At 39.0% G+C, this 24,961-nt stretch overlaps 1 protein-coding gene across 1 annotated transcript in view; it reads right to left on the bottom strand.

Annotated features, from left to right (window-relative positions):
• ARID5B (AT-rich interaction domain 5B) overlaps positions 1-24,961 on the bottom strand; it is a 209,976-nt gene that overhangs the window by 87,284 nt on the left and 97,731 nt on the right. Inside the window, exon 5 of the mRNA XM_007958972.1 lies at positions 12,967-13,197. Coding sequence (XP_007957163.1) covers positions 12,967-13,197 — 231 coding nt within the window. The remainder of the gene's footprint in view (positions 1-12,966; positions 13,198-24,961) is intronic.

Here is a 24,961-nt window from a genome sequence, read left to right as displayed (position 1 = left end):
AATGTTTAGCCACTAACTTTCTTGATGAGCTTCTTCAACTGCCAAATGATGTCTATGACATCTGTCCTCCTTGTTATACCGAATTATTTGGAGGTAAGACATAGATGACTAGGTAAAGGCCCTCTGAAGATATGAAGAGCACATTTCCATATGAAGGCCATTCCTCTCATGAGGAGTGAATGACAGGATTGAGGGTGGGATGTGCACTCACCAGGCAGGCCACCTCTCTGATGTCTCTTTTCCAACTCAGGTAGATGGTACTGGCACTGAGGGAGAGTAAGACAGCTTAAAAGGACAATGTCCCTACGTTTGTTCTAACCTTGACACATTTCAACTTCCTTTCTTTCCTGAACTGTGGATGTGATATATTTTATATAGCATGGTACCTGTCATCTACACTACATACAATAAGGATAAACCTTAAAAGAACCGATTAATTTCAACATTCTCTGTCTCAAGGGGTGTGTGCTATAGTTAGTGCCCCGATAAAGTACAGCTTCTACTACTATGTGTAATATCCTTGTTAAGGTATTTTCTCTCCTATTTCAAAGGCGTCACGTTCATGCCTGGAATTGTGAGGATGAAAGTGGAACCTGATAATCCTGCATGTTGTGAACTTGCCTCATCCAGGATCCTCCACAGAACTCTGCTGAGAGACAGAGCCTTCATCCTCATCTATAAATAACACGGAACATACCAACAATCCATAAAGTATTCTTACGGCATAAATACCATCCACCAAGTAATCTTCCACATAATGAACTACTGGCTAAGATTTTTCTTTCTGAAGACTTTCTGGAATGATTCCAGTCTAAACTGTGATCTATACTGGATTTGTTCCTAATCTATAAAACTCACATTAATTAGAACCTGTCATTGCCCCATAGGCTAATGGCCCAGCTACTATTTCTTGATTTCCACAAAGAATTCAAATATCTGTGGGTTAGAGGTTGGAAAGATCAGTGTGATGACCTTTGGGTACAGGGTACCACTTGTCCTAACTTAAGGCTATTCCTCAACTTCCTTCTAGGGTGTGTAGATTCTAGGATCTGTTAAGCTTCATAATAAATCAGCAATCTTCAACCAAAGATACTGAAGAATGTTTTTATGAAGAATGTTTTTGAATGTTCGAATGTTTATAAAGAATGTTTTTCTCATTTGAAAAGGTGACTAAATGCTAAGAAATGTTTGTGCTAGACATTTTGACTTTTGAATGAAATAAATTATCAATAAGTGAAGATTTAAAGATTGAATTCAAAAGATATTTGACTTTAATAAAATCATTTCAAAAACATATGTTGATACAGAGATGAGTAAGATATGATTCTTACCCCTCAGAGAGCTTAGAATCTAGTGAAGAGAGAGGCAATATAAGGTCCAAGCAGAAGGGGTAAACTTCAGGAGAGTACTAGAATACCTCAGAAGGGACTGGGAGTGGAGTGCTAAAGAAGATTTTTCTGAAACCATCCTTTTAGCCCAGAAGCAGCCTATTAAACAGCCAGAGGACCAAACTAGCATTTAATTTTTCTACTCCTTACCATTGAGTAGGTACATGTCTCTTTTTTCCTTTTAAGAGATGACAGGAAAGATCCAATTTAATAAGAAACCAGTTCATTTCTTCTTCCAGAAGCTTACCCTAGGTTCCTAACCATGATGGTGTCTACAAGAGAAGGGATCAGGAACATGTGCTAAAAGTAGCAGAGGAAATAGCATCTTTCTTTGAGCTTCTAAGTCTAGAGTATTTTCCACCTCGGAAACCCAAGGAGGGGTCTCTATGAGTCGGATCTGACTCCACGGCAGTGAGTTATCACCTGAAATAACTTCCTCATTTTTGAATCCTCTCTACTCTCAAGGTCCAGCTGAAGATCCACGTCCTCTAGAAAGCTCCCTCTGACCTTCAGGGCCCTCTGTCATACATCTCAGGAGCTCTGGTAGCACAGTGCCTAACACATTTGACTGCTAACCAGAAGGCTGGAGGTCCAAACCCACCAGCCACTCCTTGGAAGGAAGGTTGGGCAATCTACTTCTGTAGTGATACTGCCTACGAAACCCAAGGAGTGGTCACTATGAGTTGGATCCGACTCGATGGCAGTGAGTTTGGTTTTTTGGTTTTCTCATATATCTCTAATGAGCTCTGGTAGTACAATGCCTAAGGCATCTGACTGCTAACCAAAGAGTGGCTGGTTCAGACCAACCAGCCACTCTGGGAAAGCAAGACTGGGACAATCTACTTCCATAAAGATTTACCACCTCGGAAACCCAGTGGGGGTCGCTATGAGTCGGAATCAACTCAATGGCAGTGGGTTTAGTTTTTGGTTTGGTTTGGTTTCCATTTATCTCTTAACTCTAGCAACAGCCTCTTCCCTTAGTCCTTAGATGTCTGCCTTGCTATGTCTATTATATGACAAAGTTTTCCTATTTATAAAGCTTTGGCAGATATCATCTCCTGTGAACCTCAAAATAACTTCTGACTCTTAATTCAATGCCCCTTTCACTTCATAGCAGAAAAATGTGCTACCTCCCATTTCAGCAACATGGTAGGTCTATGACCCTGCTAAAGCTACTTAACCTCTCTGAAGTCACTGGTGGGTAAAACACAACATTGTTAAGAGGATTAGTTACAGTATTTCTAAACTACCATTGTTCTCTGTCTTATCTCACCCAATTTGATTTTCAAGTATCTTGAGAGCAGAGACAATGTCATATATCAGTATCCCAACAATGCCTGGAGCTATGCCTTAAACATAGTTGGTGCTCAATAAATGATTAGCACACAAGAAGCTTTAGAATGTACCAATGTTTTTCTGGCCAAATCCTATCTTTTCTTTGGTCTTCCAAAATGGCGACTGGAGAGCCAAAAAGGCTGTGTAGAGAAGAGATTCTTAGGGAAAGAATTTCTAGGCAATTTCCAAAGGAAGCATAAAGCCCAGATGATGGAATAAAGGCCCATGCCAGCCAGCAATGAGATTTCCTGAGCAGGCAGTGCAGCTCTTATGCCAAGAGCTTGACTACTCTACTCCGCCTCCTTTGAAAACCCATTACCAAATCATGGCAAGTGAAATTTAATTTTAAAAGGGAAATGATTTATGTGCTACAGGCATAAAGAAGTGACAGAAGCAGGAAAGCTTGCATACATTTCATTTTTTGAAATTAGACCTATAATTTTTTCATTAAAGAAGGATGCCAAATTGGGGAAGCCAATGTGTTCTGAGTAGAAAATTACAGGGACGTGTATATGAAAGCCCTGTCAGCATCACACCTCCATGTCTTACAGAGAGTCCATCAGAACACAGGGCAGTTTACTATCTGCCCCCTTCAACTTCCATGTATTCTCAGTTCTTAAAGGGCCCTGTCTCCATAATGCTTCTCTGATGAGATGGGAAGTCATTGGGAGGATGGAGCAGTGAAGTGATCACTATAGTTAGAATGTTGAAAAGGGCCTACAGGACAGTACGAGCTGGTAAAATATACATGAGAGATGATGGTGGCTGGCATCAGAAGTCCTTGATCCCAATCCAGTGGTTTCTAGATTTTGAATTTTTATGATCATTCCTTTCCTAACCACTCCAGCATACATCAAATTCTCTATGTAAATCCTACAGAACCACTGTCCACTCATCATCTATAGAGACCTGGTGATCAGTTATCTGTTTCCAACAGTCTGATCTCAGGAAGTCTGAAGGCTCTTTTTGAGCAGACTGGATAATGAGAAGCAGCTTAGTGTGATGGTTAAAGGCATGGAGGCTGAAGCAGACTGTCTAGGTTAAAATTCTGGTTTTCCTGTTAGATAGCTACGTAATGGAGTCTCTGGTTGGTGGAAACAGTTAATAAGCTCAGCTACTAACTGACAGATTGGCAGTCTGACACCACCCAGAGGTGCCTCAGAATAAAGGCATGACCATGAACTTCCAAAAATCAGCCACTGAAAACCCTATGGAGCCCAGCTCTACCGTAACATACGTGGGTTATCCTGAGTTTTAATCACCTCAAGAGCAACTGGGTTTTTGAGGTTTTTTGGTGTGTAATGTTGCTGTGCTTCAGTGTCCTTGGCTGCAATGGGAACAGCCAAAGCACTGACATACAGTATGCACATATCTATTCATTAAACCAACATTTATGATATGCCTACTGTGCACAGTGAGGTTTTTGGGTTTTTTTTTTTTTTTTTTTTGCCCCATTGTGCACTAAGTACTGCTGTGAGCTCTGGGCATATGGTTGTGAAAAAGACAGAGGACTTCACTGTTCTTAACAAGCTTACATTGTAGTATGGGTGGGAATGGGGGAGACAGACCATAAACATGTAGAGAAACAAATATAGGAGTTAATTTCAGATACTGATGTGTGATATGAACATAATAACATAATGGGTTTTGGAATAGAGCCAGACTTGGGGAAGGTCAGAGGAGAAGACATTTGAGCAGTGGCCCAAGTGATGAGAAGGAATCACACCTGTAAAATTGGAGTAACATATTCCAGAGCAAGGGACAAGCAAGTATTTCTGGAATGCATGGATGCATATTAAACAATTTTTAGTAGCCTCAGAGTAATTTTGATACTACTATCTGTATACCCACTACCATTGAGTCAATTTTGACTCATAGCAACCCTCACAGGGTTTCTAAGGCACTCAAATGAGACTTGCTATGTATCATCTAAGGAGCTCTAGTGTGGCACAGTACCTAAGGCACTTGACTACTAACCAGAAGGCTGGCAGTTCAAACCCACCAGTCTCTCCTTGGAAGGAAGACTGAGCAATCTAGTTTGGTAGAAATACCACCTTAGAAACCCAGTTGGAATCAACTAGGCAGCAGTGAGTTTGTTTTTTTAGTTTTGGTATATACCATCTAAATGCTTTTTATTTCTTAATTCATTTGATCTTCATAACAAATCTGTGAGGTATAGTCTAGGTCTATCCCCATTTTATCCCCTAATACTCACCTATTCTATTATAAAAGTTCTTAAAGAGCAGGGAGTTTTCCTGTCTTGTTCACAACCCAGTGCCCATGGACCAAAACAATATTGGCACACAGTAGGTATGTAATAAACATTACATACTATGTGTGTACTATGAACCAGACACTGTGCTAGGCTCTAACCATCCCCAGACAGCCTACTGCCCAAAGAGCTGAAATCAATCTACTTCCCCTGACAGAAGAGAATGAGGGGACCAGAGAGAATCTTCTTTTACCAAGAGGATTTTTAAAAACCAAATAAATATAGACTTATTTTGAGTCTCCTTCCCCAACTCATAGACCTGGTCAGGGCTTTTGCTTGTGATTTTTCAATGATCTGGTTCTTTCTTGTAGTGTTTATGTGTGTTTTTTCAATTGATAAGAATATCCGTTTCACTCTAGAGAGGAATATGTTGATCTTGCTAATGTAATGGATATAACTTTCTTGCTTTTCTGGATGAAATACTAGGTGAAATATTATTCAATATAGACACAAATCCTTTCTTCTGGGGTGAACAAGAGTTTATTGTACCCATGAGTCCAAACAGTTTTTAATAACCCATTGAGTCCACTCAGCTACAAAAGTAGTCCAGAGTTATTTTAAAATCTTTCAAGTTCCAAAAATAGAAAAGAAATCCACTAATCCTACCATTCCATATATCATGACTCTCTAAATTAATTTACAGTAGCAACATAAGAAATCTTTTCATAACACCCAAGAGAAATGGCCCCCTGGCCCCCAAGGCTTCTGCCCAAGTAGGTCTGTTTTCTGACCCTCCTTGTCTCTTACTGTCCTGGAAGCCAGGTCCATATGTTAATCATTACATGTACCATAGAGGACATCTGATACATCTACCAGCAGATTTATTTGGGTTTGTTTCACTGTGTTGTATGAAGACCATAACATTCTCTCCATCCCAACTTCAACAGTATATAAAACAAGGAGAAGATACCAAGACTGGTCTTGGTTAGACTATTTTCTAATGATAAATTAAACCTCTAGAATACTTAAAAGACAAAGGAGTCTTACAAATGAGATCTTAGAAAATTAAGGTCTTCTGCATAAATAGCAATATACAAGAAGCACAACTCCTTTCCCACTCAGCTTCAATCGAACAGAAACATCTACTTCATTATCTTTTGAGGGATCAGTGGGCACGGCAAGCAGGTAGCTAAAACCTGCACGTGGATAGAGGCCAAGAACAAAGTCATTTGATCACCAAAATCCACTGTGACTATGAAAGCTACTTTGGCAAGGAAAAGAAAATGTTTACTCACTTACAAATTCCCATGATCCTTAACAAAACAACTGCCTTTCCTTTCATTTCCAGTAAAACATGTGATGTTTTGAGGGAAGAGGCAGAGTCCAGTTGTTCTTTATGCTTCAAAACAATTTTATATATCCTCAGTTTTCTTTTATTGAAATTCAAGGTTTCACTCCTCTTTTCTTCTGTTCCTCTTTCTCCTTTTCCTTTTATTTTTGGTCTACAACGTCATTATTTCCTCCAACAGGTAAATGGAAAAGGAAAGGTCAGTGTGGATTCAAGACTGCACCCTAAGAACATATGTAGAAAGTAGAAAACTTTTCTGTTTCCATTAAGGTTCTATTAGGAGTCCAGCAGCTGTAGGGAAATGGATTCATTTATTATTTGAAGAGCAAGATTACTGTGGATGACTACAAGTTGTCTAAGGCCTAACACTAGTAGAAAGAGCGAGCCTGGTGCGATGGCTGTTATTCCCACTTTACAGATGAGGCAAGTGAGGGACCTGATGTGACTTGCCCAGAGGCATAGAGAAGCAAATGGCAGAGCTGACTTACACATGGGCCATTTGCCTCTAAGCCTAGCACTTGTTTTACTATATTGTTCTACTTTCCTGGCAGGGTATGCTGTGTGTTTAATATTGACCAAGACATCTTCCTCTCACTGAAGATGAGAGCTCATGGTGTTCTGCACATGCATCTACTGCCAACAAAACAGTATATATCATCTCTATTCTTTTTGGGAGAATGAGCACATCCTTCCTTTAACCTCATCCCATTCCTTGGTCAAGAAAAACACACACGCTCAACTGCCAAAGAACTTAGAAGCAAGACTTTTTATGCCTCTTTATAACCCAAACCCCATATCCAAACCCCAGACCCAACAACATTATATTAATCTATTTAGTCCCATCACATTAAAGACTGACTTAATCTCATTTATGCACACTGGGTCCACCTTACATTCCTCTTATGGAAGCCAGTAACTTAAAGCTATCCATTTATGTAGTATACTGCCTATGCCTCTGTTTAGAATTTAGCTGTCAACACTTCACACATGTGAAATCAATCTGTGTGATACTAATGTAAACATGTGCATTACAAACCAGTGGACATTTTATTGTTCTAGCAACAAAAAAGAGACAAAATGTATGCATTTGTATGTTTTTTCTGCAGCAAAGAAAATAACAATAAAAATGAGAGTATGTGTTTTATATTGAAGCAATCAAATTATAAAAAGAGGTTAAAAAAAATCAAGGTGGGAGGTTGTCAGAGAATGCCTTAAGTTCAGAAATTCTAGCAGGACAGTGGGAGCAGGAATTATGCATAAAGTAAAGATTTTTATGGAAAGAAAAATTGCCATCTATAATATCACTTCCCCTTCATTGTTATTACAGTGTCATTTCCGAATTGCATGCACAATACAACTAGTTTTCATAATGCTTTCGTGGGGAGTCCATTGCTTTAGTTTTAAAAATAGCCAAATTCTCTTGTGCTAAGAAGAGAGCACATTACCTTTAAGAGCATTGTAACTGAGAAGATGGAAAAAAGTGGGCAGGATGTCAAAGCTGAAGCTTTTCAATCACCCACCACTAATATGATTCCATTTATGCTTATGTCATAGGTTTACACATTGCACAGTGCTGTAAGCAAGGAAGGAGCCTGAATAAAATACAGCGAAGAAAGCAGATGGTATGCTATCAAAACCCTTCAAGCCTAAAATAACCTTTCCCAAGTAAGAAGGATAGTTAATTAAAACCAGGATATATTTACTCTATTCTGAATATCTCAGTGTAAATAAAAATCAAAATGGCACCACTGTAATGTTGGACTAAGTGATGAAATTTCATCTATCCTATTTTTCTTTAATAGTTTTTAATCAAACTTTTCATTAAACAGTTTCATAAAATTCCATGGGGAATTTATTTACAGGGACTAACTGTAGATTTAAAAACCTTATTTTTATTGTTCAGTGAAAACTGTTATTCAGTGGACATTAAAAGGATTGCGGGGGACAATGGGCCTATAAGTTCATGTGAATGATCAGAATTCCCAGGTGTATAGTAGAGCTGACAAGGGGCAAGATTATGGTCATTGCTTGGTCACAGCCAGCTACCCAGAGTTGATCCTGTGGGCTTGGGACTATAGTCGCAGGGGACATCAAGCTCAATTGGCATAACATACTATACAAAACATTGTTCCACCTACTACTTTGGTGAGTAGCGACTGGGACCTTAAAAGCTAGGAAGCTGCCATCTAGATGCAACAACGGGTCTCTCCTCGTCAAGAAGAAAGAAGAAAACCAAAATTAATGGAAACAATCAGTCCTAGCGACTGGTACACCATCTGATCTGCAACCTATACAACTATGAGACCAGAAGAACTAGATGGTGCCCAGCTACCACTGCCATCCACTTGGAAGGGATGTAGGAGATCCTGCATAAAGAGGGAGAACAATGTGGAACAAAACTCAAAATCATTTGGAGGCAAAAAAAAAAAGAAGGTGGGGACCAGGTTTGCTGGTCCAATAGAGCCTGGTGTAACCACTGAGACTATGGCCCCTAGCTTCCCTTCAGGTCTGGAATTGAACCCACAACTGTGGTTTCCAGCCAAACAAAGTACAGGCATGTGAGTTAAACATTTACCTCAAGTAGACACACGCCCTGGAGAGAACAATCATGGGAGAAGGAAGGGCTGCTTATGCACAGGGAGATAGCTCAGGGTGCAGAAGAGTATGAAGGGATGGACACTGGGAGGAGGTAACTATGGGGAGGAAGTGGGAGGGGAGCTGCTGCATTGTAAATTTTGGTCAATGACATGAGACAAAGTATATGTGAACTGCTGTATGAAAAGTGAAAAAAAAAAAAAAAGGATTGTGGGGGGGGCATTCACTTGGGTAGTTGAGCAAGCTTGTCACACAGAGAAAAGTGCATTCTCAGAGAAGAACCCAGGGGGATGTAGGTAACCTACCTAGTAAACCAAAAAGTACAAAACCAGTGGCCGCTTAGTTGACTCCTCTTCATGGAGACCCTGTATCTCAGAGTAGAACTGTGCTCCACAGTTTTCAAATGGCTGATTTTTCAGAAGTAGATCCTCAGGCCTTTCTTTGGGTGGACTGGAACGGCTACTGTTTGGGTTAGCGGCTGAGTTCTTAACTGTTTGTGCCACCTGGGGGCTACTACCAAGCTATACAGTACATGGTGCCAATGGGAGGCCATCTCTGTCCAAGAAAGGAAGCCCAGTTTCAGGTCCAGCTCCAAAGCCACTGCCCAAGACTCTCTCAGTCCTGTTCTACTAACTCACATGTATATCCCACTGGTAGAGAGGGGATCAGGCCATTTTATAAAACTCACCCAAAGGGAAAAACCTACAAAAAGTGGTATAGTGACTAAGAGCAGAACAAACATAAGGGAGACCAAGAGTCACCCTACGGTGAAGGCAGCCATTAGCTAACATGGAAAGTCAGGACATGAATTTTAAAGAATCTAGATATTTCCAGTAATTTTCTAATAAGACCTCTTTCTCCATCCTTTAAAACCAGATCAGGCTCTGCCTTTACCATGAAGCTTTCCCTGACCCACCCCCTCCCTAACCCCTGCCCACTGCTAAATTTCTATAGCATTTGCTGTCTGGACCACTCACTGAATACTTAATCATTAACTTTCCTGAAACATTAGTTAACCTTTCAGGTGCATTAATCCTGTCTTCCCCAATTAGATTTCAAATCCTCAAATCAAGCAAGGACCATGTTTTATTTATTTTTTGAATACCCTCTCTCACCCCCAATCCATACTCCCATTTAATAGAAGAAATCAAAAAATATATTAGTTAATAAAAGAAACATTATTCAATCATAGAAAAGCAGACACTGTCCTTTTGAGAAGGGGCTTGAAGGTATTTTATGGCAATTTATGAATTTCAAGTGTCAAAGCTGTAGCTGTTAAATGCTATAAACTCTTTGCCATCAGCTCCACTATTCATCCACCTGGTGATATGGCTAATAAAATTTGATTTTTACAGCCTAGGCATACTGTTACCTCAATTACATCTGACCAATTACTGAAGTCACCAAATGTGTGGTACAGAATATATACTGTGTAGAAAATTCATCTGTGGGCCCCCTGGCACCCGCGGTAATCTGACAGAAGTGTTTTAGTCATCTGGCAGTGTTTAATATTAGGAACATTTGTTTAATGCTAGTCACTAATTAAATTTATATTCTTCCACCAACTGTTAGTTGGTTGGAGAAACCCAACCCCACATTTTCACAAACTCTTTAAACCCATTTTGATTTCAACTATAACCAGTTGGAGGTTTCAAAGGGTGCTCTCTGGAAATTTAGATGTGTGACTGAAAGTGGAAGGTGGAGGAGAGAGGTTGGGGGAGGGTGTTTAAATCAGATCAAAATAAGCTATTTTATTCACTTAAAAGGAATACCATGAGAATCTGAAATACAAAGTTAACTAAAAAAAAAAAAAAAAAAAACCCTAATGTTCTAATTATTAAACTAGCCAACTAGAAGCTCATTAAAGATACCTTTATTCCAAAAGAAAGCTTCCACTTTAAGAGGCTGGAGAAGAAAAACAGCATTAAAATTAGCCATACCAGAAGAAAGTTCAGGAAAACACTCAAAAGTCAGATGCCTGTGTTCGTGAGAACATTTAAAACTAATTTAGTAATTCTTAACAACCATTGTGATCGCTGTTAAATTGGAACTTCTTTCTATTACCAATTCTAGATGCAACAGCTTTGAAACTCAATGACTAATAACTCTTAAATTAGCCAAAAAGGTTAAAACATTTTTTCATTATATTACATTGTGAAACTCTAATTTTGAATACTCTTAAATGAGGGAAAGTATTCTTTCAGCTTGTGTCAGGAATTTAGAGATTTGTTAAGCAGCAAGCAAGATAAAGGGTTGGGGAGTAGGGGATACGGAAGGAAAACTGAAAACAGAAATATTGAAAACAGAGGGCTTCTAAATGCTGCTCTGAAAAGAGAAGGGTTTTTTTTTTTTTTTATGTGCTGGATGCATTCATCTACTTGAATAAAAATGTTATTTGAATATTAAACATATGACAATAAATATTTTTTTTGAAGAAAAAAATAACTTGTACAAACACTGTTACTTTCATATAGATTGGCAGCATTTAGTAAACCAGAGTTCTGAAAGATAACCTGAAAAAAGTTTGTGAGAAAACAATGTCATGGCCTTTAGAATCCAGTGAACTCAGATCTGCTTGTTCCCCTTCCTCTCTCCCCACATCCTCCTTATATCATCTTTACCCATCCCCTCATCCTCACCTCTTTGCTGTCTACACATCTACTCATAAAGTCCCTTCAGCAACAGGGACAGGGCTGCAAGAGTCATGAAGAACAAAATATGAGAGGCCACACACACACACAAAACAAAACAAAACAAAGAAAAACTCACTGCAATTGAGTTGATTGCAACTCACAGCAACCTCCACTGGGTTTCCGAGGCACTAAATCTTTACAGAAGTAGATTGCTCCATCTTCCTTCCACAGAGTGGCTGGTGGGTTTGAACCACCAACCTTCTGGTTAGCAGTCAAATGCCTAGGCACTATGCCAGCAGAGCTCCTTATGAGAGGTCACAATGGACCCCAAAATCTATGCCCAAGTCTGTAATCATTCAGCAGAGGGCTCTGAGCAACCCACAAATTATAGAACCTTGGGGAAACATTAACCAACAGAATCAAAGAATATTCCAGGTGAAAGGGACCCTAGGCTCTCTCTAGGCAACAGGATCTCAACTTCTTCTTCACCGAGGCACCTATAAGGGATTCAACATGTCTTAATACTCTACAGTGGTGATTTTTCAGAATGGATGGGGGTGACAGTAGGGGGTGTTTGTTCATGCCTCTGTAAGTATAGGAATTTCCAGGGAATATGTGTAGCTTGATAAAACACCCCCAGGATATTTTGCCATCCCTACCCAACCCTTTCAGAACCAATGATATGATCCCATCTCTTCAACTAACACATGCAAAAGTTAAGATATAAGAAGACAACTATCTTGACTTGCCTCCAGTTACTTACTGCAGCAGTCTAGGTTTCTCAAATTAGTGATAGGGTATCCTCTCTCTGTTCCTTTCAATCTATAAAGACCAGTCAATTAGACAGAGATTCAGATAAAGATATGTATGCACATATCCATCTTTGATGGACACAGTGTATAAATACTATATATGTGAGAGTGTGTGTGCGTATATTTTTTTTAATTACCGTCAAGTTGATTATGGCTTGTGGTGTGACCATTGTGTGTGTGTGTGTGTGTGTTTGTAAGTTAAGGAGCATGCAGATTGATCTATCTATCTACCTACCTTATTTTATTGAAGTGGTTACAAGTGGTTTGTTTTTATATACTTTATAACACATAAAATGAACTCATCAGTTAAATAAAAGAAAACAGTATCCCAATGGCCAAAGCCCTTTAAGAGCTAACATGAAAGCTTCCTGTCTTAAAGTCCAATCTGAAGGTCAACCTAGCAACTTCAGACTGTACAGTGAACAACAGTTTCTAAATAATAACCTTTTAGCCATGGTAAACAGAGGCTGCCAAGAAGGCAATGACACCTTATGCTGCAATAATTTGGGGGATGGGAGGAGTGGGGTGGCATATTCTGTTTGTGAGAATGAGTACTGTTCCCCATCACTGCTCTTCACAAGAACTGAAAACAACTAGACACACACAAGTTTCATATAGGAACAAAAAAAAAAAAAAGACTCACCAAACTCGTCGCATATACTCTCATTTTCTATGAGAGTTGGGTGGTCAAAGGTGTCCCGGCAGTACAGGATCTGAGGATTCTTGCTGACCACCGCAATGCCCCCCAGGGCTAATGCAAACTGGTCCGTTAGAATGGAAGAAGGCTTATCCTGGATGCGTTTCAGCATTGAGCGGTATCGGCAGTATTGAGGGTAGCTTAGGACTATCACATTCGTTTCTTCCTCGTCCTCCCCTAGACAAACAAGAAAATACTTCCATTATCCTTTTCCCACCAATAAAGAACTTTCATAGCCATGGCACAATTTTGATAATCACTTTTGGTTTCACATTAAAAATGTAATTTTCAACAAGATTCTTAATAAGATCAAGTTAATCTTGATCACAATCTGGCTAATGCCAGTGTCCTCTTGGCCCAATCTCATCAATCCATCTTCATAAAAAATACCTCAGGCTACCTGCAGACTATTCCCTCTTTGTCAAAAAAAGAAAGAACTGGATGACTCCATAGATAGATTAAATACAGTTTAGGTAACCAGCAACCAGCAAACAGGAAACCAGAACAATGTTTGAGAGACTCTGATAGATTTTGTAAGCTTTGAAATCATCATTGGAGGAAAAATCAGAACTTGGTTAGCTTCCTTACACTTAATGGTATTGATCTATTTTTGATTATACAATGTTTTCAGTGCTTGGGGCTTCTGAAAGTGATCTGGTCCCAGAGAGATGCACCATCATCTACTCTGGTGGTGGTCATCAGTGCCACTCAACAAATATTTCCTATTCTCCTTGTAGGCATGTGGAAAGACCATACTTCCCACCTCTTGGACTCAAGTAGCAGTAGTGATAAGACTTGACCAAGAAATGAGAGAAGTAGATGCCTGCTTTAAGAGCCAGTGTGTGACTGCCCCACATTCTCTTTTTCACTTTGCTCTGGAGGTCTGGAATGTTCCAGACAATGCCTGCTCTGCCAAGATGCATGTCCGGGTGAAAATAACGGGGAGAAGAGCCCCTGGCTGATCTGGAATGGATGTATAATGTAAACAGAAAATAAACCTTTGTCATTGTAAACAACCATGATTTAAGAGTCATTTGTTATTGCAGCATGATCACAATTTGATTGATACATTCTCTCTTCTTCCCTCCCCATACCCTTACCCCCTATCTTCTAATGTTCCTCAAATCCATCTGGTAACTTGGCACATTTCAAAGAACCATGCTGAGAGGACTCCCCAAGTGTCCTTGTGAGAGAGCTCCATCAGAACGAACTTAACTAAGGAGAACATTTCAATAACTTTAATGAATCTTCTCTTACAATGATCTAAATGCTTATTTACATCTCACTATATTTCATGCTCATTTATTTAAAAAATGAAAACAACATATTCTGTATCTTAAGCCTGGGAAGGGGCAAACACCCCCTTTGGTGGCCTGCCATCTATATAATGTCAAGCTGAATCTAAGCTCCATGACCCAAGTTGCCATCATTCTCTACAACCACACCATCAGGGCAGTTGCAAGCAATTCCCAGACCTGTCACTTGCTTATCCAAAGGGAAAACACTCAATATTTCGAGTCCTTACCATGCGGCAGGGAATTGCACAAGACAGTTGTTAAGGATACTGACATTATCTTGGCCATCTGGTAACCAGTGGGAGATGAATGAGTAAAGACAGAACATAATGACAGAACACAACCAGCACCAATGGAAGGTGTACATGTGACCTTTTCTGATAGGAGACTAATACCCAGATGTATATCTAATTATGTCCACTTAGTTCCTCAGGCTGGAGGCGTCTCTGTGAATAGAGATGTTTAGCTGCTTGCAAGATGACATCTTTCAGCAGTTTACATTTTTTAGACTCCTACCTGGTTTGTGGGTAGCCACTTTATAAGTTGGCACAGTCAATTAAAAGGATATTATGTTTCTACTGAAGGCAAGTCCCTAAATGAAAAGCAGTTTTGAAATGCTGTTATATGTCCTAAAACCAGCCAATCTGAGATTTTTACTGCATTCCAAGACACTAATTCACCTTTTAGATTCAAATCAGTCCTTTATATAGAGAATTAAAGCACAAAATGCTGTAGTGGAAACATTTACCAAACATTTGTCAGAACTCTGGAGTATCTAATTGCTACCTAAAATAGCCCCTAACCTGCCAATTATATTATTATAGTCTATTTTTCCGTTGAAGACATGGTGGCTAAAAGAGCAGGGTATAATCTCAAGTCTTTAGGATTTCCTCATTCCATTATGCTCAGCACCTAATACCATCCCCTGTATGTAGTCAATACTGTGAAAATACCTGTGGATTCCTAAATTTTATCTTGATTGTGCCACTGGCTTTTTGTGATGGGAGAAAAGTTACACAAGTTTCTCCAATAAAATGGAGAAAGTTGTGTTTTTCAGGCTAAATGAGAGTGAGATAATGGGTGTTTCAGAGTTAGCTTCATGGTAGAAGACATCATCTGGACTCTTGAGACCACTCAACTTTCTTCCTGTTCCTTAATTCTCCTTCTGTTTTCTCTGACCATTTTGCATGATGAGGACACCACTAACCTCTTCCTAACTCTTTATTCCATATGGAGTCAGCTTCCTAGCTTCTGTGCTTGGAAATGGTCTCTTTTTTCTCTCTCAGCCTAACTCAAAACATTTATCCCTCTTGCTTTGTGTAGTTCTGAAAACACTAGCTATGCTAAAAACAAAAAAAAGTTCCTTATGATCCCAACTTATGAAAACAAAATTGTCCATTCATTTTGAAGAACTTTGAGAAATATGACTTCTGGGTCTGCGTTTATCTTTTTGCATACACCTGTAGTTATTTATTTAGCTTGGGTTTTGTTCTATATATTAATATATATTTTTTTTTATATACCATTGTCAGGTATAGGCTTCTATCCTTACTTCTTTTCTAAACCCTCCAGTACCTGGAAGAAAATACAGGATCAAATTCTCTGCTCCCGCTACTTTCCCTGGACTGTTGTGGGTACCACAGAAGACAGCAAATGAGAAAAGGGCCTCTTAACTCTATGAAGGGCTGAGGGCCTGATTTCCCAACTTAGAAAGCATAGTAAATAACACATAGTCCAATTTCTGGTACTAAATATAAAACATTAAAATTTACAAAGGTCACAATAACCCTATTAATAGCAACACTGCTTGTGAAAATTCCCCAAAACACAAAATTCCTCATTCATTCTAGCTCTCAAAGAACTAGAAAGTGACAGAGGTGACAACTATAACATGCTGTAACTACAAGTTTGATGATTATTTCATTATAACAAACTGTTTTGATTATTATTAATAATAATTGAAACTAAATTACAATATTAGGGATGAGGATGGTGGTCTCTGAGTGAAATATAAGGCTTTTATTTCATAGAGTACTATAGACTTCAACCAGGAATAAGCCAGAATTCTTCTGATTAAGTTAACTAGTTACCATAGAGTCAGTTCTAAGTCTTGGTGACTCCATGCGTGTAAGAATGGAATTGTGCTCCACGGGGTTTTCAACAGCTATTTTGGAAGTGAATCACCATGCTTTTCTTTTGAGGTACCTCTGTGTAGTTTCTAACTGCCAATCTTTTGATTAGTAGTAGAGTATATTAACCACTTGCATCACCCAGTTACAAGCTAGAATTCTTCTATCATAGTGCCTAAGGCACTTGACTGCTCACCAGAAGGCTGGCGGTTCAAACCACCAGCTGCTCCTCGGAAGGAAGGTTGGGCAATCCTACTTCCGTAATGATACTGCCTCGGAAACCCAAGGAGGGGTCGCTATGAGTCAGGGCTGACTCGATGGCAAACAACAACAACAACATTGTTTTGGAGCACTGCAATTGCAATTGCAACAATATGCATCTTCATATGTTTCAAGCCTACCTTCTTCAAGCCTAGGACCCCTTCCCCTCATTAACCTCAGTAGTAGTTAAGGTTGTGTGTCAACTTGGGTGGGCCTGGTTGAATGGCTAGACAGCTGGTGGTAGTTATTCCCTACGATGAGACTGGGAATCATCTCCATGGTGGGATCTACCACAAGCAGCTGAACTGCTACTTTAGGGATGTGGTCTGCTTCCCATATATATGTAGCAGCTTTGGGAATGGCCTCTAGCTTATGGCATGCTTGAACCCTGCATGTAGCCATGTCACGCAGCCTGCCATGCTCTGCCGACTTTAGGACTTAAAATGGACTTGAATCAATGGCCTGTCACATTGTTTGCTAACATTGGGACTGTGCCTTTTCACCTCTTGACTTTGGGTTTGTCAGCTTCAGCTGCCAGCAGCTGTCTGAGTGAAGAAAAGCCTCCATCTTCAGTGGCCTAGGAGCAGGAGGCAGAGCTGAAGCCCAAGGTTGAGGGGCTTTCCCCCAGCCTCTAGAGTCTGGCACTTTGAACTCAGACTTAAAGCCTCCAAACTGTAAGAGAATAAACTCCTGTTTGTTAAAGGTATCCCATTTGTGGTATAGTCTTGTCAGAGCATTACTATGGCACAAGAACAACCTCTTTCCACACTAAGAGGCTAGAGGCACAGCTGGGATCTGGTCTCATGTAGCAAAGCTTGTTGTTGTTTGCCGTCGAGCCGGCCCCGACTCATAGCGACCCCTCCTTGGGTTTCCAAGGCAGTATCACTATGGAAGTAGGATTGCCCAAACTTCCTTCCAAGGAGTGGCTGGTGGGTTTGAACCGCCAGCCTTCTGGTGAGCAGTCAAGTGCCTTAGGCACTATGCTACCAGAGCTCCTGTAGCAAAGCTTAGTGATGCCAAAATAAAAATTATGATAAATTTGTTGCTTATGAACAGAACCATCTATTTGGACCAGAATTTTGGCCTTGTTTGGACAGAGGCAAATTTCCAACCTGGCAATTAGCTATTCTCAGAGGAGTTGCCTTCCATATTTACAAAAACCAGAGAAAGCCCAAGAGAACCTAAGGACTACCATGAGAGCTAACAATGCATTCTGTTGTTGTTGTTATGTGCCATCGAGTCAGATCTGACTCATAGCAACCCCTCTTTGGGTTTTTGAGGCAGTATCACTACGGAAGTAGGTTGCCCAACCTTCCTTCCAAGGAGTGGCTGGTGGGTTTGAACCACCAGCCTTCTGGTTAGCAGTCAAGTGCCTTAGGCACTACGCTATCAGAGCTCCACAATGCATTCTAGGTGAGAATACAGAGAAGGCCTAGAGTAAAGGGAAGTTCTGTAAGAACCAACAATTTATCTAGATCAAAGTTTTAATGACTGAAGACAACTAGAACTGCTTCTTTGTAGTTTGTTGTTGTTGTTATTTTGCCGTCAAGCATAGCGACCCCTCCTTGGGTTTCCAAGGCAGTATCACTACAGAAGTAGATTGCCCAACCTTCCTTCCGAGGTTTAGGCAGATGTATTCATGTAACTGGAGAAACACTTTTTCTTAAGTCAAAGTGTGGTTACCTTAATATGAAAGGTGTGTATAACAAAAACCCAGTGCCACTGAGTCCATTCCAACTCTAGTGACCCTACAGGACAGAGTAGAATGCTCCATAGGGTTTCCAAGCCCATAAATCTTATAGGACCAGGCTGCCTTTTATTTCTCTGTGCAGTGGCTAGTGGGTTCAAACTCCTTACCTTTTGGTTAGCAGACAAATGCCTTAACCACTGTGCCACCAGAGCTCCTCTGGTGTGTATAACAGGATAAAATTATGAATTTGGAAGCGCTGTTCAGATCTAAAATTCTGTGATCCCCTCTAACTTTCTCCTAAGCCTTTTCATTAAATTAACTTCCTCCTGAACCTGCTACGAAAAATATTGTTTTCAATGGCTGACATTTTATTTTGTCCTAGTACAACAAGAAACAAATAAAGCCAAATAATCCTTTCAAGAATTCTTATTTAAATTCTTCAGCTACTTCTTTCCTCTTTACAAATTTCACATACACATAAACAAACACTCCAATGCAAAGTTACCCCTGCAACAAGGGCTGCCAATAAATGCTTTGTGGGACATTTTTACCTTCCCAATTTATAATAGGTCTAGCAGCTAAATCTAAGAATAAATAAAGAATGGATAAATTGCACATTTGTTTAGCAAAAGACAAAGTGTTCCTGGAACAAAGATTTTCTTTCAACCACACCCACATAGGAAAAGAAATCAAAGTCCTATCCTACAAAGGTTTCCTCTCACATACTCTACTAGGCTATATTTTGTTGGGTTATATATATTATATATATATATATATTACTTGATTTCTGTCAAAAGAAAATGATGAGCAATAAATTACTAGTAACCAAGACTGAGATTTTAAACCATAATTATGTCATTCTATTAAAATGTCATCCCATTCTTCAATTTGCCCCTCCACTAAAAACAACAACAACAAAAGAAAAAAATAAAGTAGAAGATGTGAATATGCTTATTTTAAAAGGAATTATTCCTAGGGAATAAGAGACTTAAAATTACTAAATCTCATTTCAACTTCAATAAAAAGAACTTTGCCTATTAAAAGCTAATACCTAAAGTACACTGCTTGTAATGCTCAAAATTACTCTAATCCTGTGCTTATATCATAATTACACGTTTTGTTAACCTCTCTCAATGTCAATTTTTCACTTATTTATATATTTTTAAAGTCCAAAACAGAATTCCACAGAGAAACTGTAATTATAACATGAAACTCCACCCAAGCTTTTCAAACAGTAACTGTATACTATTGCTTTAATCCTCAGAGTTGGGCTGGGGGAATGGGAAAGAGGTGTAGGGCGGGGCGGTGGGGGGGAGAGGGGAAGAGCCGCCATTCATTCTGAATGCTTATTGCTCAAGTTGTCTTTGTACAAAGAGAGCTGCATGAAATAGCAAACACAATGAATTAATGGAGCATTGACTTTCAAATATCCATAATGCTATTTTTTTGTTTTAAATAGACAATGATGGCCAAATACACATAAGGCTGGAAACATAAATTCTGGAGGAGAAATTTGCTGTTACCTGTGAGACAATAATTTAGAAACATAACTTTCTTTTTCATTCTAGGGGGAGGAGGAAAAGCTTGTTTCGGAATCATCACACTATTTTGCTTACTGAAAACCACTATAATCTACTTCTAACATCAGTAAGCTTAGAAAAAAAAACTTAAAAAAAAAAAAAAACCCTTCACACCAGGATTTTATAGAGCCTGGTGGAAAAAGTATGCATGTTCCTTCCTGCACCTAATTACCTCAACAGAAAAGTCTGCCAAGTATTTTGCCCTTTAGTTCTCTTAATCGTATTAGAGCAAATGCAATTGGATGCCAATAGAAACAAACATTTAAAGATTTTCATTTAAAAGATCCCAAATATGTATGAAGGCTATGTATGAGACACAAAGTCCTTAGCACTTCAAAGACAACATACAGTTCGCCCCCCCCCAAGCAAATAACAATTTGCTCATGTTATAAAACTTGATGTCTAGTTTTGAGACAATTTAAGTAAAATCATGTCAAAATGAGAGGCTTTCACAATGATTTATGCTTCTTTCTGTTGCTTTACTACAGTCCACATTCCTTTCTCAAAGTTTTATACTTTTTGCTGTGTTCCTAGCAACCAGCCAACGGCAAAGTATCAACTTTATAAACCTGGCACCAATCCAATTTTTACTATTATTGACAATTACACTGACGTTTCCATTTAATTGCTGCTCTGTTGTGACACTGAATATTTGTCATAATTAGGCATTTCCTATTTTCTGCCCATTCATTGTTGATTATTCCTGAAAATGAAATTTTTTTTTTAATTCCAGAAAACCTAAGCATGAAAATTGTACCGATAAGAGTAGCTACAGCTGTTACTATCATTACCAACATTGTAACATGCAGGGGAGAAAAAAAAAGAATATAATTTCTCGGAAGGTAATTTTCCTTTCAGTCTAAGTGCTCTTATTCATCTTACAGTTACTCAATGATTTCCTGTTCTAATTACAGGACATTATACAGAAAGACATTTGTAAAAGGAAAATGCAGCAGTGCATATGACTAAATAGCTTGAATTGGTTGAAAGTGTTTAAAATTCCAAAGTTGTACATCAACTTTATCAATTTGTGGCTCCAACTCTGTGTAAATGTGTAGTGTGTCTCACCACATTTCTGAATCCCTCATAAGGCAAGTAAACTTAGTACTCAAAGTTAGTACACATCAAAGGGGAAAATACATTTACAGTTAAACTGATGTCAGGGAGCAGTGGTGGGGGGAGATCTTTTTTTTTTTTTCCCCCCTTCATCAAAGCTGTAAAATTGGAGGCATGCCAAGGTAGGGAGTGGAAATATTAATAATAAAAATAAATTAAAAGCCTGATTAAAAGGGAGAGAGAATAAGATTCCATCCGGAATAGAAATGAAAATGCCACAAACTGTTTCATAAAAACATAGTGTGACGTAAATTACACATCAGTGTTGCACTGTTGTGGTTATTTTGAGAAGTGGTTTGTACTGTAAGTGAGCTGGTGCTGCTCCACCCTTCACGATTGTGTAATTCACTACACAGTGAGCAAGTGGGGCAGCCCTGAGATTGCTAAGACGGAAAACAGACCTAGCCACACAGAGCTGGCAATAAAAAGATAATGTACTTTTAACATAACAGAACAAGAAGATTGGCTTTATTAACTAAAAAAAAAAAAAAAAAACCTACTACTTTAAATGGTCCCCAGCTTGCCATTTGTTTTGATAAATGGAAACACAGATCTTCACAGGATAGGCAACAGAAACATCACTGGAGAACTTTAAAAAAAAAAAAAAGTGGGAAAATATACTAGCACATGGTTTGCAAAGGGAACAAAGAGTATTTCAAATGCAAATGATAAGGTCTTCACCAGCTGCTTCTAAAAGCAGACCATTTAAGCTAGAAGGGCACTCAAATGGAAAAATATGTATTAATATATAAGTATCAGCTTTTGCCCTTTCTGTTGCTTCATCACTCAACAAAACAACACAACACAAAATTAAAGGAAAACCAAACTTGGCCATCACTTCAAGTAATAAATGAACCCACAGGAAGCATGCCAGCTCTGCCTCCAAGGTTCTCCCAATTGGCCACTGAATTCTAAGCTACATACAAGAGTCACTCAGGATTTCAGCTTGAGAATTTTAACTTTTATTTCCCTATGGTTCATCTCAGCCACATTTAAATATCACACAAGACAGAGATTTCACATTTAAGTACATCTTCCTAAGCCAGAATGATGCGTAGGTAAAGTAGTGACCACACTCATGGTATCATTTTAAGGAGTCGACCTACCTCTTCTCCCATCACATGACACTAAGTTATTGTCAATCATTCACTTTTAGTATAAATAAGTTTCAGTATCTGAGGAAGAAAATATGAAGAGCACACCAAGAGGCCAAGGTCTAGATAAACTTTTTCCTACTTTAAAATTGCTCCTGAAGTTTTCTCAGAGAGAGACTTATACATTTATTTATTTACTAGTGACCCAGATAAGACGTATGATAAGGGATTTGAATTTAACAAAACTCAACCATCCCTCGGTTTACAAGAAGCTACTACTGAGCGCCAGTCAGCCCCTATAATTCCCCTGAGAAGGTTATGATAATCAATTGAAACTTGTCTATCATTAGCAGAATTGGCTTCAAAAAATCAAAATAACTTCTGCCATCATTCCCCTGGGAATATCTACATAGCTTTTTATTTTTCATGCTGTTGCAACAATCTTATGTTATTACAAGAATCATAACTCCATTACTTCAGCTGCTGTGTAAACCCTTGACATTTAAGAGATCTTCCTGAAACCCCTAAAGTCATGGATATAACTAATTAAAGTGCAATACTGGGTAGATCAATAGTAAAATGATTCATTTCCTCACACCAGTCTCTCAGTATGTAAGACTGCAATTTGTGCCTTAAAAAAGCACAAGTCACTCTATCTCATGACTTTCATGGACATGATAACTTCACAAATAGTCAACACTGATCAGGCTAAATCTGAGAGTTTCCAACATGCTTTATATCAGGAGAAAAAAAAAAGTGTGTAGGAAATTAAATACCAAACAATGTAGGGTTGGCTAATACTGAGTACATTAGACACTCTCTATACATACACCGAATTGAGGTTGTCAAAGAATTCACGTTGCTTGGTTCTACAATCGATGCCAACAGAAGCAGCAGTCAGGACATTAGACGACGTGTAGCATTGGGAAAGTCAACTGCGAAGGAACTGTATCAAGTGCTGAGGAGCAAGGATATCTCCTTGAGGACTAAGGTGCGCCTGACACAAGCCATGATATTTCCAATCGCCTCGTATGCATGTGAGAGCTGGACAATGATTAAGGAAGACCGAAGAAGAGTTGATGCTTTTGAGGTGTGGTGCTGGCGAAGAATGCTGAAAGTACCATGGACTGCTAAAAGAACTAAGAGATCTGTCCTGGAGGAAGTGCAGCCAGAATGCTCCTTGGAAGCAAGAATGGCCAGACTTCGTCTCACCTATTTTGGTCATGTTGTAAGAAGGGACCATTCCCTGGAGAAGGATGTCATGCTTGGTAGGGTGGAGAGTCAACGAAAGAGGGGTAGGCCTCAACGAGATGGATTGACATGGTGGCTGCAATGATGGGCTCAAGTATAGCAGGTATTGTGGGGCTGGCGCAGGATCGGGCAGTGTTTCGTTCTGCTGTGTATGGGGTCGCTATGAGTCAGAAACGACTCGATGGCACTTAACAACAACAACAACATACATACACTTATCTATATACAGGTATAGGAGCTCTGCTGGTGCAGTGGATAAGACATTTGGCTGCTAACCTAAAGTTAGGCAGTTTGAACCCACCAGCCACTCTGCAGGAGAAAGAGGAGGCAGTCTGCTTCTCTAAAGATTCACAGTCTTAGAAATCCTATGGGATAGTCTTGCTTTGCCCTATAGGGTCACTATGAATCAGAATGGACTTTATAGCTATGGGTTTGTTTTTTAAAAAAATGTATGTATATATACACATACATCTATGTGTGTATTAAAGTGGTCTCTGACTTATGACAAGGTTCTGTTCTAACAATGCCATCTTGGCTCTGATGTAAAGTAGAAAATCCCTTTTTATTATTATTGCTTTTTACTATCAGTATCTTTATAAATCCAATCTTTGTGTGTCTTTGGAGATTGGAAACACTACATATAAACATCTGAGAATAACATCAGCACATTACACACTGCAACACTGTATGTAGTACATATTACTGAAAATAAGATGTATCAAAAACCAGAAAAAAAGATGCTCACAGGGACTAAATGTGGTCCATCATAAATTGAATAAATTGTTAAGCAGGGACTGCCTACAATTTTTTTTAACTGAAGCATTCTATTTCCATAAAAACCACATGTCCAAATACAAAATGCACAAACAACAGAAGATAAACTAGATAATTGGAACCTTCTAAAAATTAAATTCTTATGTGCATCAAAAGATTTCTCCAAAAGAGTGAAAAGAAAACCTACAGAATGGGGGAAAAAAATACATGGCTATAACATATTAGACAAAGGATTTATCTCTAAAATTTTTTACACCTCAATATCAAAAAGACAAGCAATCCAGTGAAACAACGGGCAGAAGATACAAACAGACACTTTGCCAAAGAAGTCAACAAACACATGAAGAAATGTTCACAATCATTAGCCATCAGAGAGCTGCAAATCAAAAGAACCATGAGATACCATCTCACACCAGCATTAATAACAAAGTTCAACAACACAGAAAATAATAAATGCTGGTGAGGATGTGGAGAGATTGAGACTCTCATACACTGCTGGTGGGACTGTAAAATGATACAACCACTGTGGAAAACGTATGGTGATTCCTTAAAAAGTTGGAAATAGAAATACCATGTGATCCTGCAATTCCATTACTAGATGTATATCCTAAAGAAGCAAGAAGCAGGACATGAATAGATACATGCACCCCTATGTTCGTCTAAGCACTACTCACAACAGCAAAGAGATGGAAATAACCTAAGAGCCCATCAATCGAGGAATGGATAAACAAACTGTGGTACATACATACAA

Source organism: Orycteropus afer, unplaced genomic scaffold (assembly GCF_000298275.1).
Source record: "Orycteropus afer afer isolate SDZICR_OR568_19922 unplaced genomic scaffold, OryAfe1.0 scaffold00016, whole genome shotgun sequence".
In the NCBI taxonomy this organism is placed as follows: domain Eukaryota; kingdom Metazoa; phylum Chordata; class Mammalia; order Tubulidentata; family Orycteropodidae; genus Orycteropus; species Orycteropus afer.
Note: the sequence above shows the minus strand (reverse complement) of the source record. Positions and strands in the feature narration are given on the sequence as shown.